The 24,486-nt window shown below is 36.7% G+C and overlaps 1 protein-coding gene across 13 annotated transcripts in view; it reads right to left on the bottom strand.

Moving 5' to 3' along the window:
• LOC127687708 (uncharacterized) overlaps positions 1 to 24,486 on the bottom strand; it is a 472,408-nt gene that overhangs the window by 242,480 nt on the left and 205,442 nt on the right. For 2 of the 13 annotated variants that reach the window (XM_052186630.1, XM_052186627.1), the window contains one exon: positions 1,425 to 1,529. The exons of the other annotated variants lie outside the window; for them this stretch is intronic. In XM_052186630.1, coding sequence (XP_052042590.1) covers positions 1,425 to 1,529 — 105 coding nt within the window. The remainder of the gene's footprint in view (positions 1 to 1,424; positions 1,530 to 24,486) is intronic. 13 annotated transcript variants of the gene reach the window in all.

Here is a 24,486-nt window from a genome sequence, read left to right as displayed (position 1 = left end):
GTAATGTTAATACTCAACAGAATGCTGTTCTTCATCCTTCAAGTTTGGGGGAAGTCTCTAGTCACTGTGGTTATGAGCTTGGAGGATTGTAGTGCGGGATTATGAATAGAGATATTTCTATATATGTATACTAAAAAAAAGTGAGGGGCTGGAGAGATGGTTCAGCAGTTCGAGCACTCATTGATTGCTCTTCCAGAGGTCCTGAGTTCAATTCCACATGGTGGTTCACAACCATCTGTAATGGGATCTGATGTCCTCTGATATATGTGAAAACAGCTACAGTGCATTCATAAACATAAATTAATCTTTAAAAAGAATATAGGAAAGAAAAAATCACAGAGATCCTATCTCAAAAGAAAAAAGCCAGGCTCTGAGTTGGAAGCCAGCCTGGTTTCCAGAGTGAGTTCCAGGACAGCCAAAGATACATAGTGAAACCCTGTCTCAAAAACAAAATCAAATGATGATGATGATGATGATGATGATGATGATAACAGCAATAATAACAATAAGAATTACACGTTACATGTAACAATTATCAACTGTAGGATATAAGACATGGGATCCTTTTAATGTGCTTTGCACATTTCAGTACAGATTGAAATTTTAATTATAAATACTGGTTTTTATTACTTTTTTTCTGCTTAAAAAATGTTTGAGATTATTTAGCAGTTGAGGGAACTAGCTGATAGTCCAGAAAACCAGGCTTTAATTCCCAACACACAGAGAGAAGAATCTGTAACTCTAATTCCAAGGCTATCAGCCGCCCTCTTCTGGACTCCATAGGCACTGCATGCACAGGGTAAACATTAAAGGGGACTTGGGGAGCTAGGGCATGCTATTAATATCAAATATTTCCAAATAGTAAGGAGGTAAGCTGAGGGATCAGAGTCTGAAAAGAAAATCACACTTGATGAAAACAGTAAGAAAAAGTTCATAAAAGATTAAATGGAAAAATGGTAAAGCGCACAATGAAGGGGATAATTTGGTGAAAAAATTAACATTTATATATGGAGAGTCTGTGTGGTTGTGCATGCTTGGCAACTCAAGGTGATTCTCATAAGTTCAAGGCCAGCCTAGTCAAATAATAAAGACCATATCAGCCTGAGAAAGATCTTTTTTCTTGATTTTAAGGGTGGGGGATAAAAAGAGGGTGGTACATAATACAAATAAAGGTCTCTAAAAAAGGAATAAAACTAGTTTCTGAGGCAATGGGAGGAGACTAGCAGAAAGACAACTTTGAACAGAGGTCCTCTAATATATAGCGAGGTACTGAAGGCTAGTCTTGGATACATGAGACCCGGCCTCCAAATAATAAGTCATCAGAAATTAGCTAGAAGTGAAAAAAAAATAAAATAAAGCTAGTATAAAGCATAACCATGAAAAAGGAACGATGTAAGGCTGGAGGAATGACACAGAGCACTTACTACTCTTGCAAAGGCTCAGTTCTCAGCATCTGCATGTGGCAGCTCACAGCTGCCTGGTCCTCCAATTTCAGGGATCCAGTGCCTTCTTCAGGCCTCCCGGGGCACCTGCACCCATGTGATGTTTATATTACTCATTCAGACACATGAACACAATCTTTTTAGTTTTTTTAAAAGCTGTCTTTTTCCCATGGAGGGATGAACATAAAATGTAGCACAGATATCAAGGATTAAAAAGAAAGTAATTAGTCTTAAAAATAAGCATTTTAAAATTAGAGTAGAAAATAAGTAGACAGACAGAATTTGAGAAAGCTAGAAATCCATAAAAGAGCCAAGAATATATGTAAAGGGGTATTAGAAAAGTCTCTGCAAAATATCTGCACCTCATTTCTCCCAGGTCACTTCATTTTGGTTGATTTAATTCATTCAAAAGCTTCACAATATCTGACTGGAATTCTCATGCTAAAAAGTAGCTACTGCCCCTCAAAATTGTGTAATTAAATAAGTAATTGTCAAATTTACTTAATAGTGTTGCCCTAAAAAATTTTAAGGCAGATGTTTTTCTAATAATTATGCTAGTTCTCAAATGTTTTTTTTAAATGGATTCACTTATCCTCTACTTTACCTATGGATCATCTACCTGTGCCTCTCCTACCTCACTTTACCCACTCCCCCAAAAAACCACCTTACATAAATAAATAAATAAATAAATAAATAAATAAATAAATAAATAAATAAAATAATTAATAAATTAATAAATTAAAAAAAAAACCACCTGGCTTAGTGGCAGCCAATTTGTGAGTATACAAACTTTCAGTGTCAAGTTAGGACAGAGGAACTAAAAAACTCATAGGTAAAAATCACAAAGTAGACAGACAGACTGTATTTATTATTGTTCACACATAAAAAGATTTGACTATGGGGACGAAAAAAGACATTGAAGTAGCAGTGAAGTAAAAATATTTCTCCATGTAGAAAGTATTGGTAGAAAGTATTGGAACAATTAACATGATGTTAAGGAATTATATAACCAACTGCTGAACATTTGAAAACCAAGGTCATATTTCTGGCACAAAACCTCCTTTTGTTATTTTTGTAAATTAAATCACAAAAGTCTTAACTGGGTATGGCACATGCCTATAATCTAGCATTGGAAAGTATGAGGCAGAAGGCCTACTGAATTTAAAGTAACCCAAACTACATATCAAGACCCCCCTTTCAATTAAAAGCAAAAACAAAAAACAAAAACTCTATTTTGGGGTTCAGAATCTGTCAGTGGTCCAGCACTTGCCTAAAGAGCTTGGTCCTTTCTTTCCAAATGTTATACACATAAGAAAAGTTACTTGGAGGAAGCGGTTTGGGTCAAGATAGGGTTTCTCTCTGTAGCACTGACTGTCCTAGAATTCTCTCTATAGACTAGGCTGGCCTCAAATTCAAAGATCAGCTTGTCTCTGCCTCCTCCCAAATGCTGGGATTAAAGGCATGCACCACCAAACCTGGCTAAGAAAATCTATTCTTGGCAGCTCTAGAAAAATTCAATATTGGATACAGATTTTAAAAACATTATGCTAGGTGAAGATGGGTAAAATAACTACATGTCTTAGGGTTTTACTACTGTGAACAGACACCACGACCAAGGCAAGTCTTATAAAAGGCAATATTTAATTGGGGTTGGCTTACAGTTTAGAGGTTAGTCCATTGTCATCAAAGCAGGAATCCAGATACTCACTGGTACAGGAGAAGCTGGGAGTTATATATCTTCATCTGAAGGCAGCTAGTAGGACTGACTTCCAGGTAGCTAGGGTGAGGGTCTTAAGCTCACACCCACAGTGACACACCTATTCCAACAAGGCCACACCTCCTAATAGTGCCACTGCTTGGAACAAGCATATAAGCCATCACACTACATAAATACTCAGTAACTATCAATCTTTTTGTTTTGTTTTTCAAGATGTTTCTCTCTGTAACAGCCCTGGCAACTATCAGTCTTAAAGTAACACTTAAATGTACTAGGCACTGATTACACTGACTGTAAATAGTGTGGAGTGTCCTTTAGTAATTAAGTGAAGGTTAGTTATACTATCACAAAACAGCATACCATATTTTTACAGAATTTTGGCATAACACTTTCTCTGAGTTAACACCTCAGACCACTATCACTGAGATTTAAATACCACTCAAATCCATGCCAACTTATTTTCAATCAGTCTATCCTCTTCACATTATTGAAATAACTACAAGATCACTTTCTTGCACTTAAGTCAATAAGTGCTTTTTAAGAACATACTATAAAGTACTTAGAATTAACAGCCTTGTAAATGTCATTTAAGTCTGTCTGCTTTTCCTTGTCTTCTTTATCTTTTTTTTTTTATTTGATATATTTTTTACTTCCATTTCAAATGATTTCCCCTTTTCTGGCTCCCCACTCCCCGAAAGTCCCATAAGCCCTCTTCCCTCCCCTTGTTCCCCCATCCACTCCTTCTTTTAAGGTTTATTTATTTTATATATGAGTACATTGCAGCTATCTTCAGACACACCAGAAAAGAGCATCAAATCCCATTAACGATGGTGGTGAACCACCATGTAGTTGCTGGGAATTGAACTCAGGACCTCTGGAAGAGCAGTCAGTGCTCTTAACTGCTGAGCCATCTCTCCAGCCCTTTATCTTTTGTTCATAAGCACACTTCCCTAACACAGTAGTTCTTAACCTTCCTAATGTTGCAATCCTCATGTTGTGGCGACCTCCAACAATAAAATAATTTTTTGCTGCTACTTCATGACTGTAATTTTGCTTTTGTTATGAATCATAAATGTAAATATGATATGCAGGATGGTATCTGATATGACCTCTATGAAAGGGTCATTCAACCACCACAAGGGGTTGTGCCTCACTGGTTGAGAGCCACTGCCTTACCACTTGGCCCTTTCCCCAACATTTTGTGTTTCCTTACTCTTTTTCTAAGCTCCCTCCCACCCTCCACCACAGCCATGTAAACTAACCTCTTATGTGGACAGTTTAAATGGCAGGGTCTTCTCCTTCTCTCCTCCGTTGTCCTCCACTAAGAAGCTATTAAGATTTAGGTTGCCAGATCTCGGGTTTTTCTTTCAAACTCTAATAAAATTGTCCTAGTACCTATCTCCCCCAACAAGTAACATTTTAAAAAGCTTCCATTTATAAAGTCTTTCCCTGTCCTTTGTCCTGACACCTTTCTAGCTATTTTCTCAGGACCTGTCCCAGGCACACGTTCTCTTCTTCCCTAAACAAAAGTTACAGATTTCAGAAAAGCACTGGATAAAGTGGCCAGTGTCTCATTAGTACATTCAAAGTTGCCACAAACATGTCTGCTATTCACATTACAAACCAATAGCCAACACTTTTAGAAACATACAGTGAGAAATACATTTTATAACCCACAACCAGAGTTGAATAGATGGCAGATGGTTCAGCAGTTAACAGCATTGATCTGTTTGAGGAGTCAGGTGGCTCACAACCACTACAAGCACAGTTGCAACGAGATCTTACAAGTTCAACCTCTGAGAAGTAACTCCACTCACATACACATACCTACACAGAGACCTGTATATGTACTGGGTTGGCTTGATATTGCTTGTATTCTAGTGCTAATACTGGTTCCTCAAGACCAGTATTAGCATTGCTCCAAAGACCAGAGAGTCCTAAAGTAGAGTCAATTGATGCTATGTGACCTGGGCCCCAAGTTATTTCCCATTGGTAAATAAAGATGCTCACAGCCTACAGACATAGGCAGGGATTAGGATTCCAGGGCTGGAGGTCAGAGGAAAACCTTGAGAAAGGGAAAGAAGGAAGTGAATGGAGGAGAAGCTGCCACCAGTTAGATTAATCTTGAAATAATGGCCATGTTGTATGGCCAGTTAGAGTTAAGTGCAACCCAGAAGAAACATGGCAAATTATATAATAGGACTATTGGCTGGGAAACAGAAATAATAGTATAGAGGATAGATATCCCCCCAGCTCTTAATGCTGATTAAGGCTTATTACAAATACAAAGTTTGAGTGTGTCTTTTATCCAGGAACTGAATGATCAAAGGAGGGTAGAAACTCGGGATTGGGATTTAAAATTTCTACAACATGAGCACATAATTATAGATAATAAAAATAAGCTGGGCAGTAGTTATACATGCCTCTAATTCCTGCACTCAAGAGACAAAAGCCAGCAAATTTCTGAGTTTGAGGCCAACTTGGCCTCACACACGTGCGCGGGGAGGGGGCAGTAAAATGGGGTGTTAATAAAAAGAATGAGCTGTTAACTAAAATGGTCTTACTATATGGACTTTATATGAGACAGGGTATCACTATGGAGCCCTGCTGCCTGGTGCTGGGATTAAAAGTTTGCAGCACATGCTCGAGTAGCTATCTTTTAAAAACCCAGAAGTGTGTGTGTTTGTTGATCAACTAATAATACTTGACACAAATGCATGTAAGGATAAAAAATTCAGTGAGCCCTTAAGAGTTGAAGCTTTAAGCCTGGATTCCTAAACAATGTTCCATAAGAACTTGGTTTAGGAGAATAATTCTCATTATTTTATAGCTACACTAAGGGTAAAGGAATCCTATCATCAAAATGTTCCTCTGTATCCCCTAGAGGTACTGTGCCTGGAGGGAATAAAACCAAACACTATTTTAAACACAGAAGAATAATCATGAAGAACAGACCAGAACTGTGTTAGGATCATAGACCAGGTTACTTAGATAGTATGATTTGCAAAATTTATAAAATTTACCTCAAATAACAATGTGATTGTGAGGGAGTTATCTCTAAACTGGTTTCCGGTGGCTACTGGCAGCTATGAAAGAATCCTAATGCCATGCCATGACCAGATTCACCTAAATCAACTGGCAAAACTGATGGATGCAAATATATCAATTTTCAAAGAAACATATGTTGTTTTCAAAGAAACATATGAAGCCGGCGGTGGTGGCGCAAGCTTTTAATCCCAGCACTTGGGAGGCAGAGGCAGGCGGATTTCTGAGTTCAAGGCCAGCCTGGTCTACAGAGTGATTTCCAGGACAGCTAGGGCTACACAGAAAAACCTGTTTCAAAAAACCAAATCCAAAAACAAAAACAAAAACAAAACAGAAACATATGAGCAACAATGACTGCTAAAAACTATAACAAAGCATGAACCACTCTTTGCCCACTGTGTAAAACATGAACTCCCACATTGCTTTAACTTTTTCCTCTCTTTTTCCACCTTATTTTTGAGGGAGCTTCTCTCATTTCTGCCAAATGTCTACTCCAAGATAACTGGGTTAATTCTCCTATTTCTATCTTTCATCTTACAACAGGGGTGTTGGGATCACAAACACAGGCTACTACATTACACTTTTTTACATGGGTTCTGGGAATTGTCATCACATTTCTATAGCAAACATTTATTGAGTCATCTTCACTAGCCCTTCTTTTTATATATATCCACTTTTTGAATATATATATATTATATATATATTCAAACAGCTACTTGAGGGCTAGGGGGAAGGACTTGCAAGAAGGAAGTGCAGTCCCAAAGAATTGCAGATGTAAAGATCTGTTATCATTCTCTAGCTCATTCGCCTCATTTTCAACAACTGGTAGTCAGTTAGTAAGTTATTTTATGTCCTAACACTAAACTAACAAAATATAGTCTTATAAACTATACTCTGTGAAGACCAGGTTATAAAATTATTAAAATAGACCTTGAAAGTTCCCTTAAGTCGTAAAACACAGATATACAGAATACATTCTATGTAAAAATCTCAGGGCCAGAGAGATGTCTCATCAGTTAAGAGTACTGGCTGTTCTTCCAGAGGCCCTAGGTTCAATTCCCAGCACCTATTGGTGGACAGGTCACAGTACAGTTCTAGAGGTTCCCATGCCATCCACCTCCTCAGATACCAGACAAACACAGTGAATATATATGCATGCAAAACACCATACACATAGATATTAATTGATTTAATTACATAAAAAGGAGCTGTTTTTAAAAAGAAAAAAATTGCAGTCTTATTCTTTAATAAATAAGGCATTAAGAACAATAAAACTGGGGCTGGAGAGGTAGCTAAGCAGTTAAGAGCACTGGCTGCTCTTCCAGGGGACCTGGGTTCAAGTCCCAGAGCCCACATGGCAGCTCACACTTGTCTATAATTCCAGTTCCAGGAGATCAAACACCCTCACACAGACCTACATGAAGTCAAAACACTAATGAACATAAAAGAAAAATAAATTATTTTTAAAAAGTGGTGTTAAAAAAATAGTAAAACTGTCATCCTTAATTATGGTGTTTCCTTTGGGGTCAAGGCATGGTAAAAATGAGAAGGAAAATCATTTCCATAGGGAATTGAACCTAGGACCTCAGTACTCTTAACTACTGAGAAATTTCTCTAAATTGCATAGGACTTTTTTCTCTTTTGGCTGGAGCAATGGCTCAGAGGTTAAGAGCCTCTAAAGGATTTGAATTTGATCTTAATACTCATATCAAACAGTTTATAATCAGGTGTTACTCCAGCTCCAGGGGATCCAACAGCTATGGCCTCCTAGTGCACCTTCATTCACATGAACATAATCTCACAGAAGCACACATAAATATATAATTAGAGATGAAATTTTCTCTTCTCCTCCAAGATTACAAAAATTAATATCCTAAATTATAGAAGGGGTGTGTGTGTGTGTGTGTGTGTGTGTGTGTGTAAATTATTTACAGTCAGGCAATAGTAGCACACAGCACAATCTTAAATCCCAGGATTCAGGGGGCAGAACCATGCAGATCTCTGATTCTGAGGTCAATCTGGTCTACAGAGAAAGTTCCAGGACAGCCAGGGCTACACAGAAAAACCCTGTGTGTGTGTGTGTGTGTGTGTGTGTGTGTGTGTGTGTGTTACATATAACCTCACTAGAAAAAGCTTTTCATAACATATTTATTCCAGCAGCAAGATAGCTTAAATTTCTGAAGCTATCTTTTTAAAAACATGTTTTAGACATTAGAGCTTCAAGCATATCACAAGGGCTCTGCACATGATCACATTTAAATGATACTCGCTATAACCATTTTGCTTGCTACTTTAGAATTTTTTTCAATTTTCAAAATTAAGTTTTAATTTTAGTTGAAGGAGTGAAGATGTCAGTTCCAGTATACTTACTAAAGTGTATCTGGAGGACCAATAATAAGGACTTCCCAACGATAGAGATCATTGTTGTCTATTAAACCTGCTGAAAAGCCTTCCACTGGATTTTTGTTGAGTTCTGTGGAAAAAGAAAATTTCAATAAAAACTTTAAAACAGTTTTTCTCCAACAGGTAAATTAAAGAATGACCATGAATAAGCTATAAACTATGAAAACTATTAAAATGCTGCTTCATAACTATAACATTTCCATACAACAAGGAAGCCATGGGTATATTAACCTATCCAGATGGAATTGTTCTGTCTTCCTACATCTACCTTGGGATTCAACCAAAGCTCTTAGCATTCTGGGTAGGTTTTATGAGAGGCAATCAAAATGCAAATAAGGCTGATTCTCACAAGAGATTTTAGTTGAAAGAAAATCAAAAGTCAAATCAAATCAGAAATGGCAAGTTTTCTATAGCCTTTAAGACAAATCCTTAAAAAACAACCAAAAGCTCTTTTACATCAGAATTGTCGAGTTTTTTCAACTCTTACTTACATTAACATCTGTCTGATTGCCATGATGCCTTGAGGTACATTCAACTATGCAACAGGAATAGCTTTCTAAGAATAGCTGGTGCCTACAGAAATAGTGATGGTATCATAAGATTCTTCTCTTCTAAACAGTGTTCTGCCATGAAGAATAGATGATGAGGGCAGAAAATTAAGAATCGAGACAAAGAACTAGTAAGGTAGAAAAACAAAGGCCAACAAAGGATCATCAAACAACAGGTTAGGAAGAGTATAACCTTAAGAGTTTACAGAGATGGACGTAATAAAATAAGGATGTCTTTGTAATGGGCAGATCGCATGAGTTTTTCAAATAGCCTTAAGTAAGTGTAACTGACATTAGAGGTATACTATATATACCTATATAATAGGTATATATAATAGGTATACTATATAATTTGATAATTTTAATATAATTTCATCTTTGAAGGCAGGATAAGAATCATGATAGTAAGTATACACAACAATCACCAGAAAAGTTATTATTTTGTCAAGAGAGCTGAGAATTGACTGGTTCAAACAGGGCAGTGAGTAAGGACAAAACATGTTTAAGAGCAGTTCAGAAAGGACTTGCCAGAAATCTAAATGAGTACATGATTCTCATACAGTACTTGCCCATCATCAAGATAAGCCATCTAATCATGAAAGCAAATATAATACAACACAGAGTACTATAAAATGCCAAACAGTGTACTGGTAACTATGGAAGCACTAACTCCATAACTTTGAGCAATCAAAGGTGGTTTTAGTTCAACAATTACAACTTCATATAGGGCTATTAGGTCCATCTTCATTTGTCAATCTACTGGAATTTGAAATTACTTGGGAGACACACCTCTTGTGCATGTCTGAGGGTGCTTCTAAAACAGTTTAATTTGGAATGTGGTTGGAACTATTCTAAAAGGATTGTGAAACAGAATACAAGACTCATACCCACTCCCATCATTTTACTGCTGTCACATTGCAGCTATCATACCTTCCCAAGCATGACGAACTAAATAATTGATGAACCATAAACAATTCTTCTTAAAGCTGTTTTGATCAATTATTTTGTCCAACTAACAATAAAGTAATTAGTGTACATCACAACATGCAGACAACAACAACAAAATGATAAAAATAAAGAATTAAATTGTATTTTAACACAAAGAACTTCTTTTCATGGATTTTGAACACAGATTTTATAAATCTAATAAGCAAAGCAAACAGATAAAATCTGTATTTTAAAATACCATTAAGATATGATTTGCATTTTAAACTTATTATGTTTATAATCATATACCTTTCACTGAATCCCAACTATGTTGCTAGCTACTAAAAAAGGATACACATACACACTTTAGTATTGATGGGAATGGTTCCTTTGAGGTCTACCTCAAGAACTACCCTCCTATCTTTGAAACCTTTTTAAAAATAATTTATTAAATAATCTTGACTTCTGTTAAAAATCCTATTCATTATAGCTGCAGCCTGTATTGTATTACCTAGCATTTGACTATCATGGGTTCATTGTTCCAGAAAAATATATAAGTAAGGACAGTGTGAAATAGGTAACCTAAAAGTAGTACAAGGAATAGGGGTTAAAGAAGTACAAAAGAAGGGCATATAACAATCTTTAATAGCTTTAAAAAAAAAAGGCAGGAAGAGCACCACAACTCTGAGGCCAGCCAAGTCTATATTGTGATGTCTAGTCTCAAAAGTTTAAAAAGGGGGAAGGGGGTGCAGCACAGAGGGACACACACATTTTATTCCAGAACATGGGAAGTAGAGGTGGGTTAAGTTGCAAAATGACCGTGACTAATAATGAGACCCTGCCTTGGAGGGAGAAAGGGAAAGAGAAAGATTTATAGAATATCTACAATGAAGAACTGGGCCTATACTGAACAAAGAGTCATAAATGAAACAAGACAAAATGGCAAAAACTGGAAAGTAAAGGCTTTTGTTAGCCATGTTAAGTTTCAACTTCATACATGGAGCAATGATAACCCTTGGAAGAATTGGAATGTATTTGTTCTTAATACATTTTCAAAAAGTAGGGCGAGCTTGGGAGATTTAAATGTTCAAAAACCAGTTTTAGAAGTTGGATAGATAGCCGGGCGTGGTGTTGCACGCCTGTAATCCCAGCACTTGGGAGGCAGAGGCAGGTGGATTTCTGAGTTCGAGGCCAGCCTGGTCTACAGAGTGAGTTACAGGACAGCCAGGACTACACAGAGAAACCCTGTCTCAAAAAACCAAAAAAAAAAAAAAAAAAAAAAAAAAAGTTGCATAGATGGCTCAGAGCTTAAAAGATGATATACCAGGGAGCTTGAGAAATGGTTCGTTATTTAAGAGCACTGACTGCTCTTCCAGATGTCCTGAGTTCAATTCCCAGCAACCATATGGTGGCTCACAACCACCTATTATAGGATCCGATGCCCTCTTCTGGTATCTGAAGACAATTACATTGTACTCATATACATAAAATAAATAAATAAATCTAAAAAAAAGAAAAGAAAGAAAGAAAGGAAAAGAGAGGAAAAGAAAAAAAGAAAAAGATGATATAGCAGTTGCAGAGAACTTGAGTTTGATTCCCAATACCCATATTAGGTGTAACTCCAGCTCTAGGGGAGACGATGCCATCTTCTGGCCTCAAATGCACAAACCCATATACAGACACAAATGTATACATAGTTAAAAAGAAAGCAGTCATTCTTTAAAAACCATGCTAGGCATGTTGGTACATACTTACAAATAACACAAACACTGAAGATACTTGATGAAGTGGTGAAATGGTTTTGAAACTAGAAAAGGTTAATGGTTGTATAATACTGTGAACATAGATATGTTTATCTACTATTATTTGTATATATGTTGTTTATTACATTTGAACATAGTATATCTCATCTTAGTTCTTAAAATGACACAAATGTATTAAAATAGGAAACACAAGATGAGATACTTATTTGAAAGGGGGAAACTTACTTAATGTTAAATTTCTACAGCACATATATGTTGTATATGTTGGGAGAGGGGCTGTCTTTGCAGAGTTATAGACTGTACTTTGGACCTTGCATACACTAGGCAAGTCTTCTACCACTGAGTGACATCCTCAGAATATATCAGGGTGTTTGCCAGAGAGGAAAGCAGGAAAACAAAGAAGCTAATATGTTTAACAGAGTAAATAGCCAACAATGATAAGTTCACTCTTCTACAGCATGGAAATGCTATCTCAATTAAGGCCATTGGGTTCAAAAAAGAGAGCCAAAACCGTCTTCAGCATAACCAGTAAAGATAACTAGAACAACACTAACAAGGTTAAGGTGGAAAAATGCAAGTGGAAATTGTTTCTCTAAGGTTTCGATAGATAGAAAAATTACAGTAGCCATAGCCACGAGCAAATGAAATTCATGCAATCAAGTAGTTTTATTTGGTTGATTTTTCAGGTTTTTTTTTTTTTTTTTTTTTTTTTTTTTTTTTTTAAGACACGATTTTGTCTTAGTTGGCCTGAAATTTGAATGTAAACTGGCTGGCCTTACCCTTTAGCTTCTTTGCTAAGACTACAGACATATGACACTGTAATGGTTGTGGTTATTGCTGCTGTAGTTTTAAATAGGATCTTCCCTTGCAGCCCAGGCTATAGAATCAGACCTCGCTCTGAGAAATAATCAACTAATTTGGGGCAGGGGGAGAGGCATGAATCCACAAAAACTAAGAGTAAACATAATAGTGTATACTCTCTGATTTCAGCTTTTGGAGGGTGGGAAAAGAAGATCCTGTCAGACATGTCTCTAAAAAGATGAGAGCATATGAAAAGTGAACAAACATGAATTATTAGGATCAATACAAATTCATAAAGTGTTTTTTTAAAAACTAGGATTATACACCAGAAAAGGTTCAGAGAAACAGTCATCTCAGTATGATGAACATTCCTAATATCCACAATATGGTCTTCTAATACAAATTTACAGCTTACAGTGAAGCAGGGTTTTGTGAAGAAATGACAGATTCTAAGTCTGAGGCATAAGGAAAAAATAAATGTGTTAGGCTCTTCTCAATACTCAATAAAACAAAAGCTATCAGTTAGAAGCCCCACTGGCTAAAAATGTTATGAGTTGAGTATTAGTATGAATAATAACCGTGAAGGATAGACAAATGTATTTCAATACATGAGTAAGTAACATACACACACAAAACCAACCAGCCATGGCTGTTATAATTAGGTGCTAGTAAACCATTTTGTCATTTTGATTTGGGTCTTATCCCACAGCTGGCTTAATGCCAGCACTCAGGAGGCAGAGGCAGACAGATATCTGTGAGATCAAGGCTAGCCTGGTCTATAGAATGTGTTCCAGGACAGCCAAAGCTACAGAGAAAAAAGGATGGGAGGGAGGGATATACTTCTTCAACCATGTAAAGAATCAATCTCAGGTCAGCAGGCTTGGTAACAACATCTTTTCCACAGAGCCATCTCATCATCCAATTCTTTGCTCACTCTGAGCAAGCAATACATTATTTTGAAAACCAAAGAAAGTAGAAGAACCTTGAACTCTATTATCAAATATTGAAATAATAATTATGTTATCAAATAACATCTCTCTCTAAAAAACTCGAGTTATGCGATTGTTTATGGAGCCCCTGGGTATGGCTAAGTTGAACATGCCCAATTTTCTGAATTACTCAAACAAATTTAACTTTTCCTAACTCAAAAGACATAGTTTCTTCTTCCTCCTTTTTATCTTCCTACTTTAAGAAGCTGCAGAAATTTAAAGTTTGCCTTCTCTGGGTTTTTGGGTCTTGTTTTGCTTTTTTTCTTTTAAAGCAAGATTGTCCTCTGGCTTAAAAAATAAAAATACATTAAGCTGAAAAGTTTCAGAAATGTCACTTTATTACTTTTTCTACATTTTTTAAAATTTCTATGTAAAATGAATAAGCCAAATAAATCTTTAAAAGATAAAAGTCATTATTTTTGAGGTAATCTCATGTAGCAAAACTGAACCTGTTCAAAGTTCATAGTAAGAGTCAAATATAAAACGGGGCGTGGTGGTGCACACCTGTAATCCTAGCACTTGGGAGGCAGAGGCAGGCGGATTTCTGAGTTTAAGGCCAGCCTGGTCTACAGTAGAGTGAGTTCCAGGACAACCAGGAAGAAACCTGTCTCAAAAAAACCAAAAAAAAAAAAAACAAAAACAAACAAACAAACAAAAAAAAACCCAAAAAACAACAACAACAAAAAAAAGAGTCAAATATAAAACACACGAGAAACACATTAAGAGAATCCCTGTTATGAATATAACTAACAGAAGCTACATGTGAGAAATTATAAGGACAAGACCTGGGATTGTAAGCAATTTTCTATAGAATCGAAACATTAAAAAGGTGAGAGATGTTTATGAGTTAACTGAATATGTGAAATCTGACTAGATAACAGATATTAAGAAATATCTGCCAGGCAGTGGTGGCATATGCCTTTAATCTCAGCACTTGGGAGGCAGAGGTAAGTGAGCGAATTTCTGAGATCCAGGCCAGCTTAGTCTATATAACAAGTTCTAGGATAGCCAGGGCTATGCAGAAAAACCCTGTCTCAATAATAAACAAACAAACAAATAACAATGATGATAGTAATAATAAAAATAAACATTTTGTTTTTTTAGACAAGGTCTCACTGTCTGTCCCTAGATAGCCTGCTCTGCCTCCCTAGTGCCGCAGCACTAGGGTTAAAGGCAAAAATCATGACCCCAAACTTAGAGTCCCATCTTTACAGCAGATCCTCTTTGAATCTTTTTTTTTTAACTTTCCATCTTTGCAAGTTTCTGGTTTTCTGAGGCAAAGTCTCACTATGTAGTCCAGGCTAGCGTTGAATTTATAATCCTGCCTCAACTTAGAATTGAAATTACAGAAGTGCACCATCATACCCAATTCTTTAAACCATTAAGGTAACAGATAAAACCTTTTATCTAAATATTCTGTAGATTCTCTTAAGTAAATTATGATTTACCAAAATAATGTTACCACTCTATCACAGGAATTGCTACACATCTACTGTAATAGTGTTGAGAAACAGAAAAGAGGTGTGTTTTGTAATTAGTGTAACTACACAAACAATCATTTCCGCAACCTTCATTAATAAATCAATATTGGAAAAATACCAGTGGTGGTTTGAATGAGAACAGCCCTCATAGGCTCATGTTCATATACCTGGTTCCCAGTTTGTAGAACTGTTTGGAAGGATTAGGAGGTATGGCCTTAATGGAGGAGATGTGTCAGCAGCAGTGAGCATTGAGATTAGCACTGTGTCTCTTGCTTGCTGTTTAAGAGTCAAATTCTCAGGTGTTCCTGCCACCATGCCTTTATTCAACCATCATAAAGTCTAATCCTCTGGAACTGTAAGCCCAATTAAATACTTTCTTTTATAAATTGCCTTGGTCATGGTGTTTTTTCACAGTAATAGAAAAGTAACTAATAAAGTGATATATCAACAAACAACTGCAAAAATTTTATTACATTTCTACTATAGTTTTTTTTAAAGATCCAATCTAATAATCTTTATAGATTTCTAATCAATATTAAAACTGCTTACAATTAGAATATTTTTCTTTACATTTGAGTCATAGGCTACAGTGAGCTGACTTCCTAACTGGTTAAAAAAAGGGGGGGGGTACCATGGAGCAGACAGGCAAAAAACAGTCATTCCATATTTATAAAGACTTTCTAATATTCTGCCAAAAGGATTTTCTTCCTTAGAATTAACAGGTACATTCTACCACCTACACCTGACCATGGTGTGTCAGACTCTGATAGATCATTCTCAGGTTAAATAAAGCTGTTCTGTTGTTAAAGTCATCTAAATTCTCATTCTTTCTCTCTCCATACAGACTTAAATGACTCTTATATTCTAAACATATCCTGATGAGTTTATCTAGACATATCCTGATGCCCTTTGTATGTTGTAGCTTGTGCTTAAATACAACATCATCAGCATACTTCTCTGCTGAAATCTGATGCAGCAGGAATTCCTGAGAAAAGAAGACCATATACATTATATGGTATTATATGTCAGGACTAAGTCTGCATTTCAATTCTCCTTAGTCTTGCCAAATTTAGTCATCTCATTTTTTTCCCACGCTTCATTTTCTTATCCATAAAGTAGGATAAAACCTATAGTAGTATTATAAAACAGAAAAATAAGATGTGTGCATATAAGTGCTTGAGTCTGGAAGGCAAGGACCAACAGCTGGTGGTTTCAGTTTTGTGACAGGGTCTCTCTCTGAACTTTGAGCTCACTGATTTGACTAAATTGGCTAGCCAATGAGCTCCAGGGCTGCCCCCGGCCCTTCTAGCATTAAGTCCCTGCAGGGAATCTAAACTGGGATCCTCTCAAGCTTTGGAACAGGCAATTTACTGACTGAGCTGTTTCCTCATCACCAAAAGAAGACACAAAATATTGTCCTATCTTAGGATACATGTAGAAAATGTTAATTATCCATTGTCTTCCCATAGTCTAACAAATACAATGTTCTTTAGAATCTCAAGAACAGCCTCAGGAAGTAGAAGGAGGGTCGTTGAGTTGACGGGTAGTTAAGACAGCATGGAGAGCCGGGCAGTGGTGGTGCACGCCTGTAATCCCAGCACTCTAGGAGGCAGAGGCAGGCGGATTTCTGAGTTCGAGGCCAGCCTGGTCTACAGAGTGAGCTCCAGGACAGCCAGGGCTATACAGGGAAACCCTGTTTTGAAAAAACCAAATTAAAAAAAAAAACAAAAAAACAAAACAAAAAAAAGAATCTCAAGAACAAGCCTATACCTTCGCTACCACCTTTTAAGAAAAATACTAGCCAGCTCCAAACATCATCCAAACTATGTTTCTAATGAGAGTTGCTGTGAGCCCTCCTCCCCTGACTCCCTGCTTACAGTAAAAATATTCTAACTTCCAATATTCCTGAGGGAAGACTTTTTTCCTCACCATTTGTAAACCTACAAGACATCTATTAATACATGCTTAAACCTGTATTAAAATGTTTACTAAACTCTGTCTGCTTCATAATATGCTGTCTAGTCCTGACTTCTTTTCAAGTCAAATTCACAAATGCTGGTTTGGCCTGAGTCAATTTTCCTAAAACTCTTTGGGAATATGTTAGGCTGCTAAGGTCGACGGTGGGAAACTTCCTCCTTTACCTGTATCTCAAAACGCTGACAATAAGATACTGTATAAGGTTACTTTTAAAATGTAGTTTAAAAAATAAAAATGACTAACTATAAAAGTTGAAGCTAGAGAAATGTCTCAGTGTTTAAAAGTCATATAGAAGCTTTCTGTAATAAATACAGCCTAAACTAATTCACAAGAAAATAAAAATATAGAATAAATAGAACATATTTGAGCAAGAAGTACTAAACTTAAAGCAATAACATGGGCACCTAGGAGAAGGAAATCAAGTAAAAAAAATGTGGGCAGAAGAATCAAGTTGGTCTCAGATTTATTTCTCCATAACAATGCATAGCTGGTAGTGACAAAACTACAGAATTCTAAAGCAAAGTGTGATACAAAGAATAAGGAAGTCAAAGAAATCAAACTAGGATGAAGACAAGATTGTGGATGAACCTTAGAACTTGTTTCTTAATTTTTTTCTTTTTTACATCATTTATAGTGTGAATGTGTACACTGCACCATACTGTACATGTGGAAGTTAAAGGACAGCTTGCAGGATTTAGTTCTCCCTTTCTACCATACGAATTGAATTTAGGTGGTCAGGCTTCGGGACAGGAACCCTTACCCAGTGACCCATCTCTCTGGCCTGCTTCTTGTACTGCTAAAAATGAATTTTGTAACCCGAAACACAAATAATAATTACTGAGTCCACACAAACACCCAAAACTAAAAATATTACCACAAGCCTAAAAATACACATGATTGCTCAGCAGTTAAGAATATTTATTACTTGTGAAGGTTCCTAGGTTTGGTTCCAGCAACCAAATCGTGGCTCATAGCCATCTGTAACTACAATTTTCAGAGATCAGATACCCTCTTCTAGACTCTATGTGCACCAGGCATGCACACAATATACAAAAATATATGCAGGTAAACCATACATACAAAAAAATTAAAAGGCAAATTAATACATATGTATGTGTACTTTTATATATATACATAGATTGGTTCAATCTCTGTAACTGCATGGACTGATGATTTGGTCAAGTACAAAAGTACTGTTTTTATCTAAAAATTAAATTGATGAGTACCAAAATAATTTGGCTGGATATTTTTTGGTTGAGACAAGCATGACATGAAAACTTAAGTCACATAGGTCAGAATAACAGTCACCTATACAGAAATATATCACCTTGAATAACAAAGTAAAAATACTTATATGATTAAGTAGTAATATATTTTCATGCAACTATAGAATATTTATAAAAATACAAACTGTATACAAAGCAAACACTCAAATATATGTATTCTAAAACACTGTTGAGAGAGCTAGAGCAATGACTCAGTAGGCAAAACACTCATACATATGATGTAAAATCATTCTTTTGAGAGGAGGGAGGGAGGGAGGGACAGAGTGTGGGAAGGAGGGAGACAGAGAGAAGAGGGAGAAGGAGAGGGAGGGACGGAAGGAGGGAGGAGAGAGAGAGAGAGAGAGAGAGAGAGAGAGAGAGAGAGAGAGAGAGAGAGAGAGAGAGAGAGAGAGAGAGAAAGAGAGCATTGAGAGCTAGAGAGCTGGTTCAACACCTAAGAACACTTAGTATTCTTGCAAAGGACCCAGGTTCAGTCTTAGCATCTATGTGGCAGCTCACAACCACCTATAACTAAAGATCTAAGAGGTCTAATAACCTTTTCTGGCCAAGGGTGGTACACTTACAAATATCCAGGCAATATAATCATACACACACAATAAACCTATTTTAAAAAAAAAATCAAGCCAGGTGTGGTGGTACAAGCCTTTAAAGCAGAGGCAGGCAGATCTCTGAGTTCAAAGCTAGCCTGTTCTACAGAGCAAGTTCCTGGACAGCCAAAGCTAGAGATTTCAACAGCCCCTACCCCTGCAAATCTTCCACTACTTCTTAGACCTAGGTGTATGGGAGAAAATAATCTAAGCTAAGCATCAGGCCATACCAGGTTCAATACAAGGCATATCAAGTAAGACAGTATTGAACCAGCTATGATACACTCTATTATGGTTTAAAAATATATGAAACATCATGTATGTTCACGTGTGGAGCATTTGGCCCCCAGCTGGTGTTGCTGTTTTGGGAAGTTGTGAAAATTTGAGGATTGTGGCCTAACAGGTGGAAGTGGACTGGTGAGACAAGGCTTTAAAGGTGATAGCAATTTCTGGTTCTAGCACAAATGCTCTGAATCCTGATCCATTAGGCTATAAAGAGCTCCAGGAGATTTATCTATTTTCCTGCTGCAACACTATTCCTGACCATGAAAAACTATACTTTTTAAAACCATAAGCAATTGGGTGGGTGGTAGGTGGTAGAATCTTGGGGGGGGGGGAGAAATAGAACCATAATTTTACTTATTAAGTCAGGGCTATAACTTATTTGACAGTGTTAGTCACCGACAAGATGTGGAATCAAACAAATCTACCGTAATTTGACCAGAATTCCTTTCTCCTAACAGAAACAAAAAATAGTATTGTGAGTAAATGTATCGTTTCAGTTATAAAACATTTGCTTATATGTGTATACTAAAATGCTAGCCAAAATACCTTGCTGTTATTTTGTTTTGTTTATTTTATGAGACAGGGTGTCTGTGTGTATCTCTGGCTGTTCTAGAACTTGTTCTACAGACCAAGCTGACCTCAAACCCAGAGATCTGCCTATCTCTGCTTTCCCGAGTGCTGGGAAGACTCCCACTTCCACCTAGCCTACCTTACTGTTTCTATGATCAATTTAGCAGCCAGAGAAACCCCTATAAACCTAAATCATGTTGCTGTTCATATGGAAGCCTAATCTCACTTGGTGAGGGCCTTAAAAAGTCCTTCAGAATTTACCAGTATCTCACTCCCACCTTCTGTCTCTGGGTTCAGCTACTCTATCATTTTCCTGCAACATTCTCATCTATATCCCCGTTGCAGATGCTGCACTTGTGGTACCCTTCACACATTCACATTCACTCCCTCACCAAGCATTCTTAAATGTCACCCTAACTTTAATTATGACTCCCATGTTCTTAGGAAATGTAAACTTTTCCTTTCCACTTAGTATTCTACTACATTTTATTAATTGTGTTTAACTCCTTTACTTCACCTAGAATGCTAGTTCTGAAGGAACATGAATTTTTGTTTATTAAAGCCCCGGGATCTATTATCTATGGCAATAAGTGTTTGGCAAGCTAATGGTTGGTTAAAAACAAAACAAACAAAGAAACAAAAAAACCCAGAAACATCACAGGAAGCAGTCACAATATTGATAATTAAGTAAAATAGTTTAGAATCCTTAAGAAATTCTGAGACGTATATTTACACCTCAGGAGGAAGAAGACAGACAGAGAAAATTAACACAAACTTGCTCATGAGAGGACCTGCTCCATTAACAAGTGAAATGGCCTTTTTTATTCAAAGTCAGAGTAATAATCTCACACATTAACAACAACTAGTCACAGTCCCATTATCCACTACAGCCTTCAAGTCTGAATAAAGATCAGGAGCACATTGTTCACCATCTTCAGTTCCCCACCCAGAACAAACACAAAGAACAAATTGGTACTCTGGAGAAATTCTTGCAAAAGAACTTTTCATTGTGGTACACATGAATGATAGAGAATACATCAGTCATAACATCAAAGAATTTCATCTATTCTGCATGGTAACTTACTCAATAAAAAATAACCTTTATAGACTTTTAATGACTATAAGTAAAAAGTAATTAATCATAAGTAAAAAGTAATTAATCATCCTTTATTGATACACAGAAACATACACAACAAACAGAATTCTACTATGTGCAAGCAGTTTATATATCTTCAGAAAGAATTATGATTGAGCTTTCACCAAATCTCAAGTCATTAACAAAACACAAAATCTGACACAAAGACTTAATCAAAATCATTTGTTTTTGTGTTCACAGAGAATAGATTTTGACATGGCTACTCTACAACTGTTTTGAACCCATCTTCTCAAAAACAACATAGCTTCACCTTTTGACATTACAAGTACTAAAAGCATTTGTAAATAAAAGCCTGCTCACAGACATACATAACAAAACTGAATGAAGTGGTGAAGCCACTATCAAAATGAAACTAACAAACAAAACAAATCCACATTATAAGTAGTAGTCCTAATACTGAAGAGAACAAACTTAGTAAAGATTATCAAGAAAATAACATATCAGAACAGAACAAAGGAAGCATTTAGTAAATAATGAAATGGAGCCGGAAATGAAGATGGGCAATTATATAACTAATGCTTAAGAAAGAATTCCAAAAATTAAAGCATATAAGATATCTAAGAAATTTTCCTGAACCCACCGATCGAGATGGCTTACCACTAACAGGAAAAATGTAATAGAGAATCACACCAAGAGTGAGATACAGTCTAATAAAGTTACTGAACTTCAAGGATAAAGAAAGAAATCTGCCAATACCCAGGCAGAAGTAGGTCACCTACAAAGGGGGAAAAAAAAAAAGTCAGGCTGGTCCCAGACTTCCCTATAGTAACCCTATAGGCCAATAGATAGGGGAACAGTCTGTTGGGTTTTAAGGAAAAAGAAGTGTAGCTCCAATTCTGACTTTTAATTTAAATATTAAAATATTGTCAGACAAAACATCCTTTCACTTGAAAGCCATGAATAGTACTTCAAAGCTAAGAATGTTGAGAATATTGCCTTCAGGCAACCGCTCTCAGAAAAGATACTTGATAAATATAATAGACTGAAGTGTATTAAGGCTTCGGCTTTTCTGTAGCAACAGGTTACTGTACAGGTCAAGTACAAACAGCAAAGGACCATCATTCTAAAATGCACTCAATTTCACATTTTAGCTTATTTGAAATCAGCATCCATATTACAACTGATGATGTCGTGGCTTGACAACATTTATCCATGTTAGCAGTTTATTACATGTTGGCTTTATTAAAGGAAAATAAAACATTAAAAAATTGATGGTATCCTAAACAAAATGAAATAAAATATTATTGTAAGATGAGAAGAACAATGAGAGCAAATTAAAAAGTAATTTTAAAAGATGATAAAAAACCAGGCAGAAACACAAGCAACAACAACAAAAAATGACTAATATTACAGAAGTAAACCCACATTATGTGAACAAGTAAAAGCATTTTAAATTGGGTCACCCCCCCCCAAAAAAAAACCCAAAAAAACAAAAAACAAAAAAAAACCTAATCCTGATCCATCTACATGGATCCATCTACAGGGTCTACATGAGACAAACCTAAAAAGGTGACTTTGAGAAGTTAAAAGTAAAAGTTAGACAAAAAATGTGTCAGGCAGATATAAACATTTTTGAAACTCATTAAAGAAAAAAACAATGAAACATTGAGAGCCAAAAGACAGAGTCACATTTTCTAGTGATCAAACTCCAGCCAGACATCGTGACCAACACCTCTTATCCCAGACTTCTAGAAGGTAGAAGCAAATAGATTCAGAGTTCAAGGCCAGCCAGGGATACAACATGGTAAAACTTCCAACATTTTTTAAGACCCACAATCTAAGTCCTCTCAACTGATCATAAATTAAAATTAAGTACTGAGCATTCAATTAAATGTTAGAAAATAAAAAGGCTAAAAAACAGAATAAAGGAATTTCAAGATGTCTTAAATTACTTAGAGAACAGATGCCTCCATAATTTTAACTCTCATTGGAGCTGAAGCCAGTGAGAAGTCTAGGCAGGTAAGGGTGTTTTGTTGCTAAACTTTGGGACTTGAGTTCAAAACCGAGAACTGATTTCCACTACACATGTGCCCATGGTACACATAAGCTCACATACACACAAACCTACACGAAATAAATGTGTAATTAAAAGCAACATGTGACAGCACACACCTTGAATCCCAGTGCTCTGGAGGCATAAGTAGGCTGATCTTTTTGGGGCCATCTCAGTCTAACAAAGGAAATACCAGGCCAGCCAAGCCTACATAGTTAAGACTCAGTGTTTCAAAACAATAAAGGAGCTATATTTGATGGCTCAATATTTGAGATGGCTCAATATTTGAGAGCACTGGTTTTTCTTCCATAGGACCCAGGTTCCATTCCCAGCACCCACACGGTTGTCTGTAGTTCCAGTTTCCAGAGAATCTGACACTCTCACAGAGGCATACATGCAGGGGGAAAAATCTAGGTGAGGTGGTACACACCCTTGATCCCAGCACTCAGGAGGAAGAGACAGGTAGATCTCTGAGTTAGAAGCCAGCCTGGTCTTGAGTAAATTCCAGGACAGCCAGAACAACTCAGAGAAATCCTGTCTCAAAAAAATAAGTGTTTTTTTTTTTTTAAGTTAAAGTTCATCATTAGCTACATAGTGGGTTGAAAGTCAGTCTGAGCTATATGAGACCCTATTTCATATATTGATAAATAGAAAATACAAATATCAACTTATTTCCCCATCAGTTTGATATTGTAAGGGTGGAGTGTTTACTGAATCATGAGAGCTAGAAGTTCAGATCATAGTCACCCACATAACAAGCCAGGTATCCTGCACACACATGTAACTTATCCCAGCTTCAAAAGAATCACTGAAGCTTACTGACTTACACCCTGGCCAAAAAATCATGAGCTCTAAGTCCAAGGCCTTTTTGGAATAAGTGTGGTCTCGTTAGAGGAGTGTGTCACTAGGGGTTTGGCTTTGAAGTTTCAAATGCTCAAACAAGACTCAGTGTTTTTCTCTTTCTGCTGCCTGCCAATCCACATGTAGAACTCTCAACAACTCTTAACACTATGTCTACATGCCTGCCTGCAAACATGCGTCCCAACATGACAATAGACTAATCAAGCTCCAATTAAATGCTTTTTTTTTTTATAAAGAGTTGCCATGGTAATGGTATTTCTTCACAGCAACAGAAAACTGACACAGGCATACAATGACAGGAGCGCGCGCACACACACACACACACACACACACACACCCCTCTTTAAAAATTCTGTGAGTAGAATAGGTAAACAGTGTGTAAGAGCATCTGATGCGCACACATGAGAACCGATGTTTAAGTCCCCAACACCAACAAAAAAGCCAGGCAAGAGCCAAATGTATCTGAAACCTGAGTGTGGAGTAGAGACATATGGGTCCAAGAAGCAAGCTGGCCAGATAGCCTAGGCAAAAGAAGAGGTTTGTTGGGCTGGGTAGCACACATCTTTAATTGTAGCACAGCAAAGACAGGCAGCTAGCTATTTGTAAAAATCTAGACCAACCTGGTCTGCACAGAAAGTTTCAGCTAAGTGAGGGC

This window comes from Apodemus sylvaticus, chromosome 6 (genome assembly GCF_947179515.1).
Source record: "Apodemus sylvaticus chromosome 6, mApoSyl1.1, whole genome shotgun sequence".
Taxonomy (NCBI): domain Eukaryota; kingdom Metazoa; phylum Chordata; class Mammalia; order Rodentia; family Muridae; genus Apodemus; species Apodemus sylvaticus.
Note: the sequence above shows the minus strand (reverse complement) of the source record. Positions and strands in the feature narration are given on the sequence as shown.